We start from the raw sequence: 19,526 nt of genomic DNA, 5'->3' as shown, positions 1-19,526 counted from the left end.
GAACACTTTACTACCCTGTTCCTCTGTGTGTATTTTTTGTGTTTTAGTGCTTGACTGTTTTTTGTTTTTTTTTATTGTAGAATGCACAGTTTTTAGTTGAAAGTGTTTTGTTCATGAGTTTAATAAAGTTTGAAATTTTGTTTTCTCGTTGCATGTCCATTAAATTTGGATAAATGTTTGCTGTGGTCTGACATTAGGACCAGAGTGACACCTGGTGGCAACATGGAGCAAATGCACCGTCCTTTCACTTAAGTCTTCTTAGTTTACCATGATCTCGTTGGTCACAGAACAGAGATGCTCCACACAGTTGTAAACTAATAAAAGTGCAAAATACAGACACCAAAGATTGCTGTGATGTCTGAGACAGACACTTTAACAAAGGGATTCTACTCAAATGTGATTGAATGCAGTAAGGTATGGTTTTATTTTAGTAAACACAGCTTTTCATCCAGAGACCCCACATGGTTTGGCACTTGTATGTGTTGTCATCTAAGTGTGTATTGAAACCCTTAATTTTTTAATCGATTTAGCACTGCTTTATATGAAATGATCATTCCTTGTAAGACCCAATAGCATTCTCACCTTGTAAAGGATTTTTCTCCCATCCTCCTTAGTTTTGCTTCAATATAGTGAATTTTGCTTGCATATGTTTTCAACATTTACTGCCATTCTTCTCTTTTTGAGCCAATGGGATTTGGGTTTGTTGCATTACAGAGTTTGTGTCAAGCTTCCAAAGGATGGCCTCTCATTTGGTATACATTGGTAAACCGAGGGGTTTGTGTTTGCAACATGCTAGGCCTCAAATATGATCCCAAAGGATTATTCCTCCACCATTGTGCTTAAAAACCAGACTTTCATGATGAAATTATGTTTACCAAACATTATGCATTGAATGATGCCCTTTTCCAGTTGTTGTTGTTGTATTTAGGTAACTGATCCAGTCTTGCGCTTCAGTGTTGCAAAACTAAACTACTCTTTTGTAAAAAGTTGTTCTCCCTTCAGTCAAACAAGTATAGTGTTTATTTTTTAAGTTGTTATAATTCTACTGCCTTAAACTTCAAAAATTAAACTCGGTAATTGAGACCCATATAATAGTTTGCAGTCTGATTGAGAACAAGACAGATCTTCTCAGATGTCATCTTTTTATGAAGTCCACTGAAGTGAAAAGTGGGAACAAAAGCTTTTTTAGAATTTAGTATTTTTTACCATGGGTGTATATATATTCATGTCAGTCTGTCAAAAACATGTGAAGCATGTTTGAAAAAGTGCTGAACTCATGATTAAAGTTTGATACGTGATCATTTGAAATTATTTAGGTTTTTGTGAAGTTGGGTTGTATATTGATTTGTACCTTAAATATAAATCTTACAAACTTAGATAGTTAGAGCTACTTTTTTATATTTTTGCTTTAAATGTGTTAGTTTTCCTTTCCTTTTGCATTTTTCTTTTGCCCAGATTTACTTTTTGTATGTTTTTTAAATGTTCAAAATAAATTTAGATTTAAGTTTAATCTGAAATATGTCACAAAAATGCACAACTGTTTTTAATCACTTGGAAAGATAGGAGACTATTAGGATCAGGCTTTTCATATTTTGAGATCAATCACATCTGCTATGTTTCTCAAATATATTCCAATAAATGTTTGTAATATTTTTTGTATTGTTGTTGGTCAGAAAGTTGAATGAAACAGTAAAATTTACAGGTTTCAACGCCTTCAGATTTAGAGGATGAATTGATTGATTCAATAAAATGGAAAAGGTAAGCATGACATCATTTACAGGCAATTTTTTAATCCCCACTCCTCCTGCAAACTCTAGACAAGGACTTATCCTTCAAAACCAAATTTGTCTTCAGTGGCTAAACCTAAACCCTTACAAGAAAAATTATGTTTTATAAAACCTGTGTTATTTTTCTTGTAAGGTAGTGCATAGAAATCTCTTTTTGATTAAAGACATGCCTTTTTTTGCAGTGGCCTATTTATTCCTTTCCATTTTATGGAAAATTAAGAAAAATTAAAACTAAACAAGTAAAAGGTATAAAAAATAATTTTACCATTTGTGTCATTCTAATGGTTCATAAAAATATTCGTAATTTATGATTGAGAGCCTTTTGAGATTTAAGTGTTAGTTATATTTAACTGGTGCTGATGCGTGCACAAATCTAGAAAACCAATAAAAAAAAAAGCTAGAAAACATCCAGATGCATCAGACAAAACTAGGAAGTGTGCAGGTTGTTTTCCTTCTGTCATTTTTTAAGTCTGATCACAAAAAATAACACACTTCTCATGTCTGTGAGCAGGATTTTAAGTCTTTATTGAATCTCAGGCAGAAACATACATTTAATCCTTTATTGCTCTTGTCATTCTGCATAACCTCCATCCAAAACAGAAATTCTGAACCTTTGTAAATCACATGTGTGTTATTTTCTGTAAAGCAAAATCAGTAAGGAGGGATTGTGTATTGAAGGAAAGTGGCTTCTCTCCAACAGGTTAGGTTCTCTTCGATACGCTCAAAAAAACTATCTCAAATATCATATAGTCCTTCCCATAGATCCTGATTGTAGTAGTATAGATACTGTAAGTTCTGGATTTATGGCTGAAAGCTTAAGGTTTTAGCTGTTGTGTAAAACAGCTACAGCAGTCATTCTTCCTCAAAATGACAAAAGACACACAAAAATAGACACCCAGCAAATCAAAATTAGTTTCCTGAATACATACATATCAAGTTTTTTTTAAAGCATTGATACTATTATTATTAACGGTTATATCAACGTGGACGGAAACAGAGTCAAACTTAAGTTATTGCCTTGATATTTTTTGCATGATAAGTAATGAGACAGATGGGAATAAGGAGGATTTGACTACATATTCACACAACAAACTGTACAGACAAATGGCATGCAAGACATAATACTGGGCAAGGAAGTGGAAACATTTCTGAACACTGCACGACATGAACGTGTAAACATGTTGAACTTTGAGGGAGTGCGCCTGAAAGACAGACAAAAGGTTACATATTATGTGGAACACTGTGTGCAAAACGTTTTACATAAATATCAGACAGAACACACATACAGAAATTTTAGGAACACACAACATTAGTCTTTATATTGTTCGTAAAATATGGCTTATCAAGTTTTCTTTTTAAGTAGCCACTGACATATTCTTTTATACGTGATATCTATGATTGTTTGCCCACCTTGTGGGTGTGCATTGGGATTTTGTTATGTACAAACTGAGTGAAGGTGGTGGACAGTTACTTTTCCGAGCTGCAGCTAACGCAGAGGAGAAAATAAAGTTCAAAACCTCTCAGACTAGGAGTATAAACCATCTCAAATGTGACTTTAGCCCTCCACTTGTTGTTAGCTTCAAAATCTAACATGGCTGATGCTAACATCAATCTAGCTAACATTCACCTGGTTGTTGAGTCAGTTTAGTCTAACTTAGTTCACATTTGAGAAGTTACCCTACTACAAAACTGATTTGACACCAAAAAACTCCTCTAAATTCTATGTTGAATCTACGTTGACAATAAAAACCTGATTCAAGCCAACCCTGTGAATGTAGCAAATTCAGCCAGATAATGTTAGCTTTAGTTAGCAGGCTAAGCTACTTCTTTAGCATATCTTGCAGAGGGCCTGGCAGGTATTTCATCACTGTGTCCATGATGCTTTCCTCTTCCTCTTCATCTCCACAGCCGGACGGCACGGCCTTCTTGGGTCGAGTCAAGCTGCCGGCTGCAGGCTCCTCGGCAGCAGCTGCTGCTTCAGCCTCGACCTCCTCTTTTTTCTTTAATCCATACTGACATTAAAACACAGAACCAAAATGCTGAGGAATGCAAAGACAAAATGCATTTGCAAAGGAACCACATTAAGTTATGTGCCAAATTGGACCCATGTTCAATTTGTACCTCCATTTTGTGCCCATGCATTACCATTTTGCCCAGTACATTATTCCATTTTATACAACAAACCATTTCATACCCATGTATTTTACCTATAGCATCATCATGCCTTGGTTTTAGATTAGTTTTTTGGATGAACTATGATGATAATTACAAATGCTAAAATCTTTAGAAAGTCTATGTCATTGTTCATTACTTACTGTAGATTGATTTTTACACAAAATTGTATTGTTCTGAAACCTGTTTGGGCCAGTTGACTTTTACAGAATATGAGAGATTAACACCTGATCCAACCAAAAAACAATCAAACACTTTATGCTGATAAATTATACTTATTGCAGTCACATGACCTGATTTTCTTATGCTGGGCAGGAAGTTGAGTATAAACAATGACTTTAAAATCCTTGGTTTTCAACAAGGGTATGAATTGTTCCCAAGGCACGGGCAAGAATTGGTTACCACAAATTCAGGAAACTCCTTTTCATATGAAAAAATTTGTTCATTCTGTTCATAACTTTTATGGACAGAATTTCTAGGTGCAGCCAAGGTGTTGACGTTTTGGTGGTTGTAGGATTTGGTCACTGCTTTTTGCGGATGATGTGGTCCTATTGGCTTCATTAGCTCGTGATCTACAGCTCTCACTGGAGCGGCCAGGATGAAAAATGGAGTGGGAGATCAATAGACGGATTGGTGCTGCGTCAGCAGTGATGCGGGCGCTGTACCGGTCTGTCATGGTGAGTCAAAAAGCGAAGCACTCGATTTACCGGTCGATCTATGTTCCTACCCTCATCTATGGTCATGAGCTTTGGGTCATGACCGAAAGAACGAGATCACGGATACAAGCGGCCGAAATGAATTTCCTCCGCAGGGTGTCTGGGCTCTCCCTTATAAATAGGGTGAGAAGCTTGGTCAGCCGGAAGGGACTCAGAGTAGAGCCACTGCTTCTCCACATTGAGAGGAGCCAATTGAGGTGTCTCGGACATCTGGTTAAGATGCCTCCTGGACGCCTCCCTGGTGAGGTGTTCTAGGCACGTCCCACTGGGAGGAGGCCCAGAGGAAGACCTAGGGCACGCTGGAGGGACAATGTTTCTCGGCTTGCCTGGGAACGCCTTGGGATTCCCCTGGACGAGCTGGCCCAAGTGGCTGGGGAGAGGGAAGTCTGGGTCTCTCTGCTTAGGCTACTGCCCTTGCGACCCAACCCCAGATAAGTGGAAGACAATGAATGGATGGATGGATGGATAAAATTGTTTCAGTACCTATCAAAAAAACTAATCAAAACAGTTTTGCAAGTAAAGATTTGTTTGTCAGTTTAAGTTAACTGACAGGTCTGTTTGGATTTATTAATCTCTCAGGGTGAGTGAAAAGAGCTTTGATAGTGAATTCTTCAAAAATTGTAACATCGCCATTTAAATCCATTTTAACTTGCTTTGGGCTATATGTTGGTAGCCAATATGGAGAACCCACTGTAGTGTCGCTGGCATTATTCATGCAATAGAGGACTGCTAACACTGTTGACTCCTAAACTGATTTGGTACGCCATATCTGCTGTGGCACAAAATACAAACTGATTTAATTAAAAAGTGCTGGTTCTGTATTGAGGACTGCTATAGAGCTTCAAAGGCAAACAGTAGGAAGAAAAACGATGCACAAGCTACTAAATAGACATGGGCTGATGACTGTTATTAGGTTAGGTTATTAGGTTTTAAAAAGTAACCCTTCAAGGGCCATTGTGCAGATTGTTCATAGGGGGCGCAACCCGTGATCTATTAGCATTGACTTAGAAATTTTTTATTGGATTAACAAAAACAGCTGATAACTAACAACTTGAGGAAGAGTATTCCTAAAGGATACAGTGTAATCTAGCCCCTAACTGTTGCTGTGGACTGCCGATTAGCTTGCTGAATGTAAACTCCTACACTTTTACCTTTGTTCAAAGAGGTTTTTGCTTTTTTATAATTTTCCAAAGACAGTTTTCCAGCAAATTTGACATTGTAATACTGTTACAAAAAAACGACCTGTAGCAACATGACATCTTAGTGTCTAAAATGTTTGAATTTTAGCTACATAAATTGTGAAACACATTTTTCAAAACAACACAAGCTGCTGAGAAAATAGCTGCTTTCATTATATTCAGTCATTATTTTCCAATTGCCCTTTTTCATAAAATACCACATATGTGGCTTAAAAGTGTGAAACTATTTTTTTCTCCTGTCTCTGCAGTAGCATGGTCACACTGCAGCCACTGAAGTATTTTATTCAAAGTTGTGTGAAGGAAAAAAAAAAGGCTAAATATGGATTGAGATTAAGTTGAGCTGAACTAAAAACCAGACCTTAAGATATTAAAAAAGCTAGTGTTGATTCGGTTAGAGACTTTTTCTGGAGATATCCTGCTGTAATCCATAGAATCTTTGTTAGTTGGAAAAATAGCATCATCCTTTGGTTTTAGCATTTCCACACCACCTCTCTATCTGAAATCCCAGTCCTTTTAATCAGCCTTCCGTGTCTCTCTTTTTCTGCTCAGCTTTCTGATCTGATGTATTTCAAACACTAATTTAAAAATAGCGCAAAGGCACAAAGAAGAAAAAAACACTAAAAATAGAGAACCTCAGTGATGCAGGTTAAAATGTGAAGACTTAAAAAGTAATGTAAATGACAAAATTATCACATTATTCACACTTTTTGGATTGTTTGTAAGGAGATTTTCAATCCAGTGTTTTTGGTTATGTTTTTCTTTGTACTTTCTCTGCAATTAGCTAGCTTTTTAATGAGAAACTTCTCTGGGAAATTATTCTAAAATGCATTCTTTGTTTTTTCAAATGATAAGAGGCTGACTGTTGTTCTTTGCTGTTGGTTAATGGCTTGATACAATTAAGTAGCAGACGGGTTCAAAATTGTACCTTATCTCTGATGCCTTGCCTCATCTGTTCCCTCTCAGCCTCCATCTTGGCATATTTGGCCTTCCTCTCATCCTCCTGCTGCTTCAGCGCCTCCTGTCTCTCCTCCTCTTTCTTTGCTGCATCGGGGTCCTCCTCCTTCTCCTCGCCACCCAGCATCTTGCCAACATCAGGGGGGCCTCCTGAGAGAGACAAAGACAGCAGCGCAAGAAGAAAGACATCAGGTATGGTGACGGTTTTAGCTGGTCTCTGAGAATAAGATGATAAAAAATTCAAATAAGACTGTCAGATAAAGTGAAAGTACACATGATGTCAGGCATATGATGGGACAGACAACCTGCTGGCTTTGACAGAACAGACTGCACAAAAATATTTTATAAAAGTCATGATGTTTAAACAAGCTGTAAACCAATAACAAACACATAAGGAACTTTAGGACCATCTGTTGTCCAGGGCTTTGGCTTCTGTTAAGTTATCTCACTGCAAATCAGTCTCAGGGGAGGGGATAGACTAATAGTGATTTGTTGATCTTGATGAATGGCAAACCAGATTGTTTTGCTGGTAGTTGACCTTCAGATCCTGGAGCTGTGCTTTCTCCTGAAGTAGATATTTTTAACAGAATACTGCAAGAATCTTTTTTAATTCTTGCAGAATTGATGAGGATGTCATGGGAGATTGGTTGAACAGGCCACATGTATTTTGTGGATCTGGAGAAGGCTTACGACCCATCAATTGAAGTAATTTTGGGGGGTCCTGCTGGAATAAGGGATATCTAGGTTGCCTTTGTGGGCTAGAAATTTATTGAATACCCAAAGCAAGAGAGTCTGTTTACTTTGCATAACATTGAGCTTCTTCTCATTGAGCTTCGGACTCCACTGGCGCTGCACCTTATTTTTGAGGTCTTCATGGACATTGTTACACGGCACAGCCATGTAGACAAGAGCCTCTGCTTTGGGAACCTTGTGGTCTTATCATTGTTTTTATGTTGCCATTTTCGTTCACAGCTGAGCATTAAGTAGCTGGGACAAGAGCCACCTCCTCCAAGTTTGAGATCGTGGTTCTTAAAAAGGTGGAATCTTCCCTCTAGGTTGGGGTCAGTCTTTGCCTCAAGCGTACATGTTCAAATATCTTGGTCTATTGCTCTCGAGTGATGGTAGGATGGAGTGAGAGCTGGATAGACTCATTGGGCCCTGTTCTGTCCCCAAGAATGAACTGGACAGTGTTGCTAGGGGGAAAAGTGTCTGGGTTTCCAACTGAAAAGATTGGTCACTTAGAGGGCTGCAGGAATTGCATGCAGGTTTATTATTTATTCTAATGGTTAAAGATGGAAAAAGAGAACATAAGTTGTCTCAAAATACTACAGATTTAAAAACTAAATTAGAAGAAATTAAATGTGTGAATTACCTGCTTTGATTAATTTGTTTGCATTTTGTTTAATCATTGCAGGTAATTGTTAATTATTCATTTGAAGTTTTAGGTTTTTGGTCACGTACTTTAAGAACATATAGGCTGATAAAGTTACGAAGCTTTATGAAAAGGCTATCCTACTGCAGCCTGTTTTCTCCAGGGCAAACTGAACTGAAAAGGTTAAAACTATGAGACTAATCCCAAAATGCTGAGATTTTTATGTAACAAATGCAGCAAAACAATTTTTTTGGCACACTTGTCTTTTTATGGTGACATTTAATCAGTATGGATTAACATTTTGCAGCAAAATCCCATTATGCATCACCAATATAAAGTGAAGAGCGTGATTTTTTTTCTCACTCTTTTCTCAAATATCTTAACTTCAGTAGCACTGAGTTTAAAAACGCTCATTTTCTAGAGGGATCTCTTGAAATCTTAAAGCTGCCTGGAGCTAAATGCTTCATAGAAATTTGATGCTTAAAACGTTTAATGTCTTGCTACAAATAAAGAAAGATCTAATGCTGTTTCCCATTCCTCTACACTATGATTTGAAATAGATGTCCCCTCATTTCAATAAATATATCACTTTAATCACCCAGGACAAATGGATAATAGTTTGAACTAACCATCAAATAGTCTGTATAGATGATTGCACCCAAAATGTGCTGAATACAGTGCAAAAACAAAATAAAATAGGCAAATCTGTCTCTAAGCATCTTTTAGACATAATGAACAGAAATGCCAGCGGTAAGATAATTTAGCTGAAGACCAGAGTAGACAAAAGAACAGAAGAAGGGAAAAAGGAACAAGATAATTTCAGTACATGTTATGTTACCAACAGACTAATTTTGGAAAACAAAATCGGAAAGCAGACTATCTCTTTGAGGCTTTATCGTCCAATTAGCTGAGCTGTTCCAGTTAGGAGGATTACCCTTCAGTTTATGAGCAGCCACACAGAGAATGGGGGAGAAAGTGACAGCTCAGAAAAATGCTGAGGAAGAAAACAACACAGGGAGAGAAGCATGACTAGAAAGAGATGGAGAGAAGAGGAGGGAAAGAGCCATCTGAGGAGAAAAAGTAAACCATCTAGAAGTCTGCAGCAGCCTCCAGTACTGTTGGAGTTTGACTCATAAGCATAATAAAATCAAACTTCAGCCTAATGGAGGAGAGAGATGCAAATCATTTGAGGGCTACCACTAAATCTAATAAATCAAAAAAACTACTAATGGCCGACCTTCAAAGAACTCTCACAAATTTCTTTTCATGGCTGAAATAGAAAACCTTCTCTAAAAGAGAATGAAATTCCTCTACTACCAACAAATGGAGAACAATGTAAAAATGGTTTTCATTCTCTCTACAGAACAGCAGTACTATACAATAAGCTCAGTTTTAAATGCCTTGGCTTAATTCTGTATAAAAGTGCCACTTTGAAAATTGTGAGTGCTGCTGAATTCGACTTCCTCCTTTTTACTGAAGCTGTAGATCGTTTCTGACCCTCAGAAAAGCTTGCAGCAGGAAGGAAAGGGATTGATTTTTCCATAAATCAGACTAACTTGAAAAATATTGCCTATGGAGGAAGAAACATGGACAGCTTTGGATTTCACTCCAAAAAACAATACCAAAGATTAAAATGACTAAATACCTAAATTGTTTTAAACAAAATCACCAGTGGCACACTTTCTGCTACCCTTAAGAATCCATTTAAAATAAATGTGACAACTTTTAAAATATATTAATAATTAAGGTAATCAGCATTTTTAGAAGTTCCTGAAGACTTTGTTTGCCTGGGGTATAAATATGATGTGACACAGAGGCTAACTTCTTTTGACCACTGCCCACTAGGCTGGACAAGGACCCAAAATTATATTGCAACTATGCACAGTGAGGAGGATAGTCATTAAGGTAAAAAAAAATCAAAGCTCATTGTTTGAGAGCTGCAGCAAAGGATGACACCTTATACCAACCATTAGGCATTTACAACCAGTTGTTTGGGAGTGATGTCAGATAACATAGTTTTGTGTCTTACCATCACAAATGTAAGTTTGTGGTGTTTGCTAGACTCTTCTGAGATTTTAACTGAAACCTTGTGCTAAGGTTTAGATTTTGGTAACAAACACTCCAGGTGGGTTCATCACGAAACAAAGGATACTAATTATATTGGAGTATCTGTGATGCTTTGGGCCTGTTCCTCTTCCAAAGGCTATGAGGACATCGTTAGACTGGATGGCATCATAAACTTTCTGGCATGCATGGATATTTTAAGTAACATTTGGGTGGACTCGGTTAAAAAACTGAAAGTCTGTCATCATTGGATCTTTCAAAGGGTTAATAATAAAAAGCATATGACCACATGATCACAGAAATGGTTCATCAGACATAAAATCAACATCCTTCCGTCGCAATATTAGTTCCCAGAACTAAATCCTGCAGAAAACCCATGGAATAAACTTAAGACCAGGGCTGCAGCTAACAATTATTTTGATAATTGATTAATCTGTCGATTATTTTTTTGATTATTCAATTAACAATCGGATAGCAAAAGCTGCCTAATTGGAGATTTTTTACAGAATTTGAAGCAGGTGAAGCTGAAGTTATGACACTTGTGGAGTTCTGGATAGAGCATATTTACAGACAAAGGTTTTCATCTTAAATGCAAAATGTATACATTTCGTGTGAAATTATAGCTTAATTACTGCTCTGATTGGGTTGTTCTTTGAGCAAATGGCATGTTTTAGAGTCCGTATACTCCAGTTAATGATATTTCGATTACTATATTAGTTGATAATTATTTATATAATCAATTAATCACAATTAATCCGATTAATTGTTTCAGTACTACTTAAGACAAGAGTGAACATTCAGAGGGGCATCCTTCTGTTTGCTTCAACACTTTAAAATTTTACAGCAGAAGACTACAGGTCCTTCTCAAAAAATTAGCATATTGTGATAAAGTTCATTATTTTCCATAATGTCATGATGAAAATTTAACATTCATGTATTTTAGATTCATTGCACACTAACTGAAATATTTCAGGTCTTTTATTGTCTTAATACGGATGATTTTGGCATACAGCTCATGAAAACCCAAAATTCCTATCTCACAAAATTAGCATATCATTAAAAAGGTCTCTAAACGAGCTATGAACCTAATCATCTGAATCAACGACTTAACTCTAAACACCTGCAAAAGATTCCTGAGGCCTTTAAAACTCCCAGCCTGGTTCATCACTCAAAACCCCAATCATGGGTAAGACTGCCGACCTGACTGCTGTCCAGAAGGCCACTATTGACACCCTCAAGCAAGAGGGTAAGACACAGAAAGAAATTTCTGAACGAATAGGCTGTTCCCAGAGTGCTGTATCAAGGCACCTCAGTGGGAAGTCTGTGGGAAGGAAAAAGTGTGGCAGAAAACGCTGCACAACGAGAAGAGGTGACCGGACCCTGAGGAAGATTGTGGAGAAGGGCCGATTCCAGACCTTGGGGGACCTGCGGAAGCAGTGGACTGAGTCTGGAGTAGAAACATCCAGAGCCACCGTGCACAGGCGTGTGCAGGAAATGGGCTACAGGTGCCACATTCCCCAGACCTGGGCTACAGAGAAGCAGCACTGGACTGTTGCTCAGTGGTCCAAAGTACTTTTTTCGGATGAAAGCAAATTCTGCATGTCATTCGGAAATCAAGGTGCCAGAGTCTGGAGGAAGACTGGGGAGAAGGAAATGCCAAAATGCCAGAAGTCCAGTGTCAAGTACCCACAGTCAGTGATGGTCTGGGGTGCCGTGTCAGCTGCTGGTGTTGGTCCACTGTGTTTTATCAAGGGCAGGGTCAATGCAGCTAGCTATCAGGAGATTTTGGAGCACTTCATGCTTCCATCTGCTGAAAAGCTTTATGGAGATGAAGATTTCATTTTTCAGCACGACCTGGCACCTGCTCACAGTGCCAAAACCACTGGTAAATGGTTTACTGACCATGGTATCACTGTGCTCAATTGGCCTGCCAACTCTCCTGACCTGAACCCCATAGAGAATCTGTGGGATATTGTGAAGAGAACGTTGAGAGACTCAAGACCCAACACTCTGGATGAGCTAAAGGCCGCTATCGAAGCATCCTGGGCCTCCATAAGACCTCAGCAGTGCCACAGGCTGATTGCCTCCATGCCACGCCGCATTGAAGCAGTCATTTCTGCAAAAGGATTCCCGACCAAGTATTGAGTGCATAACTGTACATGATTATTTGAAGGTTGACGCTGTTTGTATTAAAAACACTTTTCTTTTATTGGTCGGATGAAATATGCTAATTTTGTGAGATAGGAATTTTGGGTTTTCATGAGCTGTATGCCACAATCATCCGTATTAAGACAATAAAAGACCTGAAATATTTCAGTTAGTGTGCAATGAATCTAAAATATATGAATGTTAAATTTTCATCATGACATTATGGAAAATAATGAACTTTATCACAATATGCTAATATTTTGAGAAGGACCTGTATATCAAGTTTTCATGGAGTTTGTTCCAGAACTGAGGAGCATAGGAACTAAATTCTGCCCAGCAGTTTTTAGTCCTGGTCCTGGGAACACCAAGTAAGCAGACCTCTGATGGCCCGAGAGACCTATATGGTTCAAACTTAAGCTTATGGTTCAGAAATTTTATTTGGCCTCACACCATTTAGTTGTTTATAGACCAACAGCAAAATGTTAAATGTGTCCTTACATCACTTTTGCAGAGAGAAAGATGCAAATGGAGAGAAGGCAATATACTGATAAAGTACATGTGGACATAAATTGTTTGTTTCATTTCTGATTTCTAGTATATGCATGAGATCATATAGGGTTTGTTGTGTGTTTAAATCGACACATTGTGTAAATAAATGCTCATGAAGAGGAATATGTACAGTAGCTGTATAAACTGAATATAAAGTATTTGATGTTAATGTCAGTCTCTGGTTGTATTTACATATTCCATATGTGCTCCTAAACCTGTTAAAGTGTGCCTCCTGACAGCTTATATACACATTTACTCTGCATTAGAGAGCTACTATATAAACTGAAGTGGGTTGAGGTTGCATCAAAATGTATTTATAGGAAAACATGTGTGCTCATTTTTTGTACATATTTAAATGAACACAATCTTTGAAACTGAAATTAATATCCTGTGTTCACTGATATTCTCCAGAAAGGCCTTATCTTTCATACTGAAAGCAGAAAATATGTTTTTAACCCTGAATGTGCACATCAGCACATCTTTATTATCTGTTTTTTAAAATAAGCCTAACAAATTCAGTGTAGGTTAAAAAAATGTTTAAATTCAGATGGTTAAGATTGTCTCTGTTCGAACCTGATTACTGCTTTTTAGCTATTTATTAGAGACGCCGGGTATGTCCTTTTAAAATAGAGAGTTCAAATATTGTACATGGACATTTGCATGAAATATATAAAGAATGTAATGTATTTAAATGAGTTGCTCTACATATGAACTTCGTTGCCAAAAAACAAAAGAAAAGAAAATAACTAACAAAGGTTTTAATAGGAAAACATTTAATTTCAGCCTCTAGTATAAACCTCTCTGGTTGCCAGTTCTATGAATACGGTACTGGACATACATGGAAATACCCCATGCAAATCCCTAAAATAAGTCATCATTATTGGCTAAACTCAAGTATCCTGATAACTATTTTAGCCTAATTGTACCACGATCCATTTCAATGATACTTAAACGAAACAGCGAGACAAAATGTGTCATTTCTTTAAATCCTCTCTGCCAAATTGCCTCTTTGCTAAGGCTTTGTTAAATCCAAAGCCTTCAGGAAAAGTAGGATAGATCACTAACCTTAGCTAACTTTCCCAGTGCTTGAACTTTTAACAGCATCAGATAAACAGTGGCCTAATTATGCTCTTTCCTGCTCGGTGTTCTCAGAGGAAGGCTCTTTAAATCCATCGCCTGGTTGGACCGACCAGGACCAGGTCCAAGCTTATAAATTCCGACAGAAATGTGTGGTGTAGGTGTGGAAATGTAGTAACAAAGAATAGCGATAGCACTGATTCTCCTTAACATTTTTATGCTTTGAATTTATTTTAATTTCCACCAGGAGCAGAATAACAAGCAGGGCTGTTATTGAAAATAGCTTTGTTCTACATTAAGCACAACTGAACGGCTTGTCTGTTTGCACGGCACTTTTTGTAAGCACAAAATTTACTGAATTATGCTCTATTGTGCAACTTCTTTCTAGGAAGAAAAATCTGTCAATTTCTCTGCTCTGTAAAACTTTATTCTTGATGTGGATTTAATGGTTTTGAACACAGCTACTGTATTCATAAATATATTTCATTCTGTTGTGTCTGACATATTCATTTGAACAACCTATTTTTCTGATGTTTTCTTTTATTTGCAGCATAATTTATTACAGGTTATTTAAGTAGACAGGAGTCTACAGGTCCTTTATGTCAGCCCTAAAAGTTTCCCCAAAGCTGCTAAACAGTAAGGTTTCAGTAAATTATTATAGGCATAAACATGAAAACGTCTCTGCATGAAGATAGCAGCGTGAGTGAAGATGATATCTGTGAGGACAAATTTATTTGTACACATGGCTTTGTTTTCTTAATCTTTTTTATTGTTTCATTGTGTTTTTTGGCAATGCATTGCTCATTCTTCAAACCAATCTTTGTGTTTTTATTGTTGGCACAGATTTGCCTTCACCTCCCCCTTAAGTTAGAATCAGCCTAAACTGTGCAGAGTTTATAAAATGGTGGGGTTCTGCTCTGAGAACTGTCATGTCATTAACAGCTGAATGTAAGACAGCTACACACATTAAATCCAGTGCCAGTTTTAAGGGTTTGAATGTGAAAGGAGCAAATTACTCTGCAGGTTACTTGCAGATTAAAATAATGCTTTGTTATTTTCTTTAACCCAAATGCTGGGTCTATGCTGCTTGGTTGGTTGGTTGTAACCAAACATTGGGTCAAAAATTGTGACTTCTCTTTATAGATTCTCAGAGATCATTTTGTTCTCCAACAACCTTATTAGAGTACATTGAACCTCTGAAAAAATAAAATGCTAATAATAATGTCACTGTTGGGGAGTTGGGTTATTGACTAGTTTGCATTTGAGAACAAGTTTGTTCACTTGAGCAAACAACTAGTTAGTGCAAGCTAGTGCTAGTAATGTTCAACATTAGGACTTTGACCAAAGCACTAGTAATAAAGTCAACCTGATGTGCTATTATGAAGAGTTGTCAAAAAAAATCTTCTTTTTATTAAGTTGGTATCTTTATTTATTCCACACATGATTTTAATGCAGATTCAAACTAAAAGGAAAATCTTTAATTTTAACATAAATATTACATGCCTAATATTCCAGGTTATGGTGTACTTCTTTCAACCCACTCGATTATTGCGTAACATGGACATCAGTCCCCTTAACTGATGTCCTTAATTTGTTGGGTTGAAAATCAAACCCATGACCCACACCTGCATTGTCAAATCAATCCTACAAATCCAGCTACACAATATATGAGGCAGTGCTGGGTGTTTTAACACAGCCAGTCTTAGAGTGTATTTTTTTTTAAATAGTATCGTCATTTTTAGCTTTTTTTCTTTGATTTTTAGACTTGTCAGGACTATTTCAACCTGGATAGACTCACATAATGGAGAAATAACAAGAATATGGTTAAAGAGATTATTAATGAAAGATTATTACTTTGGCGCTCGGACCCCTGAGGGAGACGTGAACGCTGAGGATGAAAATGAGTTTGAATAAACATCTTATGATTATGATTAGGTACGTCTTTCCCCCACTGGGATCCGATCCTGGTGGTGGTGTAGGCCTTGGTATGGAAGGAGTTGGGAGCCTATGGTGGAGAAGGGGTGGAGGAGGGTCGAAGCTCAGCAGAAGAGCGGTGTCTTCCATGCAGAAGGTCTTTAAAAGTGATGCCATGGGAGATGATTGGCCGAGGACGAGTGTGGACCTGCCGTTGATTGGAGCAGCCAGTGAGGAGTGATTGGACGAGACAGGGTGGTGGGTCTTCCATGTTGAATTTTCGTTTAAACTCCAAAATTACAGACCTATATCCAATCTTCCGTTCTTATCTAAAATTCTTGAGAAAATAGTTGCTAATCAAATGTGTGAACATTTACTCAGCAATGACCTGTTTGAAGAGTTTCAGTCAGGCTTCAGAGCTCATCATAGCACTGAAACAGCTCTGCTGAAAGTCACTAATGATATTCTTACGGCCTCAGATAATGGACTTGTCTCTGTACTTGTCCTCTTAGATCTCAGTGCTGCATTTGATACAGACGACCATAATATTCTCTTAGAAAGGCTGGAATATGCTGTAGGGATCAGAGGAACAGCGCTAGACTGGTTTAAATCTTATTTGTCTGACAGATTCCAGTTTGTTCGTGTAAATGATAAATCATCTTTAAACTCCAGGGTTAATTGTGGAGTACCACAGGGTTCAGTACTTGGGCCAATTCTCTTTAATATATATACAGGGGTTGGACAATGAAACTGAAACACCTGGTTTTAGACCATCATAATTTATTAGTATGGTGTGGGGCCTCCTTTTGCGACCAATACAGCATCAATTCGTCTTGGGAATGACATATACATCTCCACACCGTAACTCTCCCGCATGTGGCGAAAACAGTAAAGGTGGACTCATCAGAGAACAATACATGTTTCACATTGTCCACAGCCCAAGATTTGCGCTCCTTGCCCCATTGAAACCGACGTTTGGCATTGGCATGAGTGACCAAAGGTTTGGCTATAGCAGCCCGGCCGTGTATATTGACCCTGTGGAGCTCCCGACGGACAGTTCTGGTGGAAACAGGAGAGTTGAGGTGCACATTTAATTCTGCCGTGATTTGGGCAGCCGTGGTTTTATGTTTTTTGGATACAATCCAGGTTAGCACCCGAACATCCCTTTCAGACAGCTTGCTCTTGCGTCCACAGTTAATCCTGTTGGATGTGGTTCGTCCTTCTTGGTGGTATGCTGACATTACCCTGGATACCGTGGCTCTTGATACATCACAAAGACTTGCTGTCTTGGTCACAGATGCGCCAGCAAGACGTGCACCAACAATTTGTCCTCTTTTGAACTCTGGTATGTCACCCATAATGTTGTGTGCATTTCAATATTTTGAGCAAAACTGTGCCCTTACCCTGCTAATTGAACCTTCACACTGTGCTCTTACTGGTGCAATGTGCAATCAATGAAGACTGGCTACCAGGCTGGTCCAATTTAGCCATGAAGCCTCCCACACTAAAATGACAGGTGTTTCAGTTTCATTGTCTAACTCCTGTATATATATGCCTCCAATAGGTCACATTATCAGGCAGCATAGAATAAATTTGAACTGTTACGCTGATGACACTCAGCTTTACTTATTCATAAATCCTGATGAGCCCGACCAGTTAGATAGACTACAGGCATGTCTTGAAGATATAAAAACTTGGATGACTTTAAATGTTTTGCTTCTAAATTCAGACAAGACAGGAGTGGTTGTCTTTGGACCGGAGTCTTTAAAAAAGAAACTACTTAGTCAATCACTTAACCTGGATGGCATTAAATTGACCTCCGGTAATAAAGTAAAAAACATGTCATTTAAATCCCATATTAAACAGGTTTCTAGGATTTCCTTCTTTCATCTCCGGAACATTGCCAAAATTAGAAATATCCTATCCAGGAGTGACGCTGAAAAACTAGCCCATGCATTTGTTACTTCAAGGCTGGACTATTGTAATTCTTTTCTATCAGGATGTCCACAAAATGCAGTTAAAAGCCTTCAGCTGATTCAAAATGCTGCAGCAAGAGTTCTGATGAAAATTAAAAAGAGAGATCATATTTCTCCTACTGTAGCTTCCCTTCATTGGCCCCCTGTTAAATCCAGAATAGAATTTAAAATTCTCCTCCTCTCATATAAAGCCCTTAATGATCTAGCTCCATCATACATCGGAGATCTGATTGTTCCATATGTTCCTAACAGAGCACTTCGTTCTCAGACTGCAGGTTTACTGGTGGTTCCTAGAGTCTCTCGAAGTAGAATGGGAGACAGATCCTTTAGTTATCAGGCTCCTCTCCTGTGGAACCAGCTCCCGGTTTTGGACGGTGAGACAGACACCCTGTCTACTTTTAAGGCTAGACTTAAAACTTTCCTTTTTGATAAAGCTTATAGTTAGTGTGGCTTAGGTTATCAGGGAGGGAGACTTCCTCCCTCCCTGTTGGACGGAGTAAGGGGGAGTCAGGTTTAGCCTAAACCGGCTCAGTTATGGTTGAGGTGCAAACACACCCTCCATTTCTGCTACCTGTATGACCCCTTCTCTTTTCCAATGGTTATAATCAGTCTGACAGGGAGAGGTATCCCAATCCTTGTGGTTTTTAGTATAACAATGGCCATCAGTGGGCTCTAGATGGACAAACTTTATCAGTTTATTATTTTACTTAGTTCCCCTACACGTGGCCCGTTCTGGGGTGGCCACGTGCCACGGGCTCTGGCACTCGGTGGTTTGGTTTGGATTCCCCGGCGGGCCCACGCCGCGGGGTTCCTTGAGACGACATTATTGTAAATAAGCGCTATATAAATAAATAAACTGAATCTCTGTAGTTATGCAGCTATAGGCTTAGGCTGCTGGAGGACATAATGACCACTTTCACCCTCTTTGCTACATTCTCACACTACTCTCCAATTTTGCATTATTTGCTGTTATTTCAGTTTTTAACTTTATGTTCTCTCTTTTCTCTTCCTAGAAGCTACACCTGGCCTGACTCTGTGTCTAACTGTGACACCTTTCTGGAGAGGGGCATTGTCCAAGCTTCTGTTGGCAACAACTTAATGCTCACCTTCTGCAGATGATCCACATGGCCCTGTCTTTTAGTGTTTAACCCTTTCTCTCTCCTAGACATGGCGATTGACTGAGCTTTTAGTGTGACTAACTGTATGTGCTCTATTTCAGACTCTATCCTTGAAAACTGGCTCAAAGTTTATCTGTTCTTTCTTTCTAGATAAAACAACTAAAGGATTAACATTTACTTTTCCTTCCCATAGAAAGGACTCCTGGATCAGTGCTTCTTTGTTCTCTTTATGTCTCTGCTCTGTTCTCTCTAACCCCTAGTCGTTTGTGGCAGATGGCCACTCACACTGAGCCTGGTTCTGCTGGAGGTTTCTTCCTGTTAAAAGGGAGTTTTTCCTCTCCACTGTCGCTACATGCATGCTCAGTATGAGGGATTGCTGCAAAGTCAACGCCAGTGACTCTCCACTGTCTCTACATGCTCATCCAGGAGGAGTGAATGCTACAAATCTCTGACTGGATGCAATCTGCTGGGTTTCCTTAG

The 19,526-nt window shown here is 38.4% G+C and overlaps 1 protein-coding gene across 1 annotated transcript in view; it reads right to left on the bottom strand.

Moving 5' to 3' along the window:
* Nucleotides 1-2,287: 2,287 nt before the first annotated feature.
* Nucleotides 2,288-19,526, bottom strand: part of cplx2l (complexin 2, like) — a 29,043-nt gene continuing 11,804 nt past the window's right edge. The window contains exons 3-4 of the mRNA XM_047364377.1: nucleotides 6,800-6,978; nucleotides 2,288-3,799 (exon numbers count right to left, since the gene is read on the bottom strand). Of these exons, the coding sequence (XP_047220333.1) occupies nucleotides 3,608-3,799; nucleotides 6,800-6,978 (371 nt within the window). The 3' untranslated portion in view covers nucleotides 2,288-3,607. The remainder of the gene's footprint in view (nucleotides 3,800-6,799; nucleotides 6,979-19,526) is intronic.

Source organism: Girardinichthys multiradiatus, chromosome 5 (genome assembly GCF_021462225.1).
Source record: "Girardinichthys multiradiatus isolate DD_20200921_A chromosome 5, DD_fGirMul_XY1, whole genome shotgun sequence".
Classification (NCBI taxonomy): Eukaryota; Metazoa; Chordata; class Actinopteri; order Cyprinodontiformes; family Goodeidae; genus Girardinichthys; species Girardinichthys multiradiatus.
This window is presented reverse-complemented; position numbering and strand designations above follow the sequence as displayed.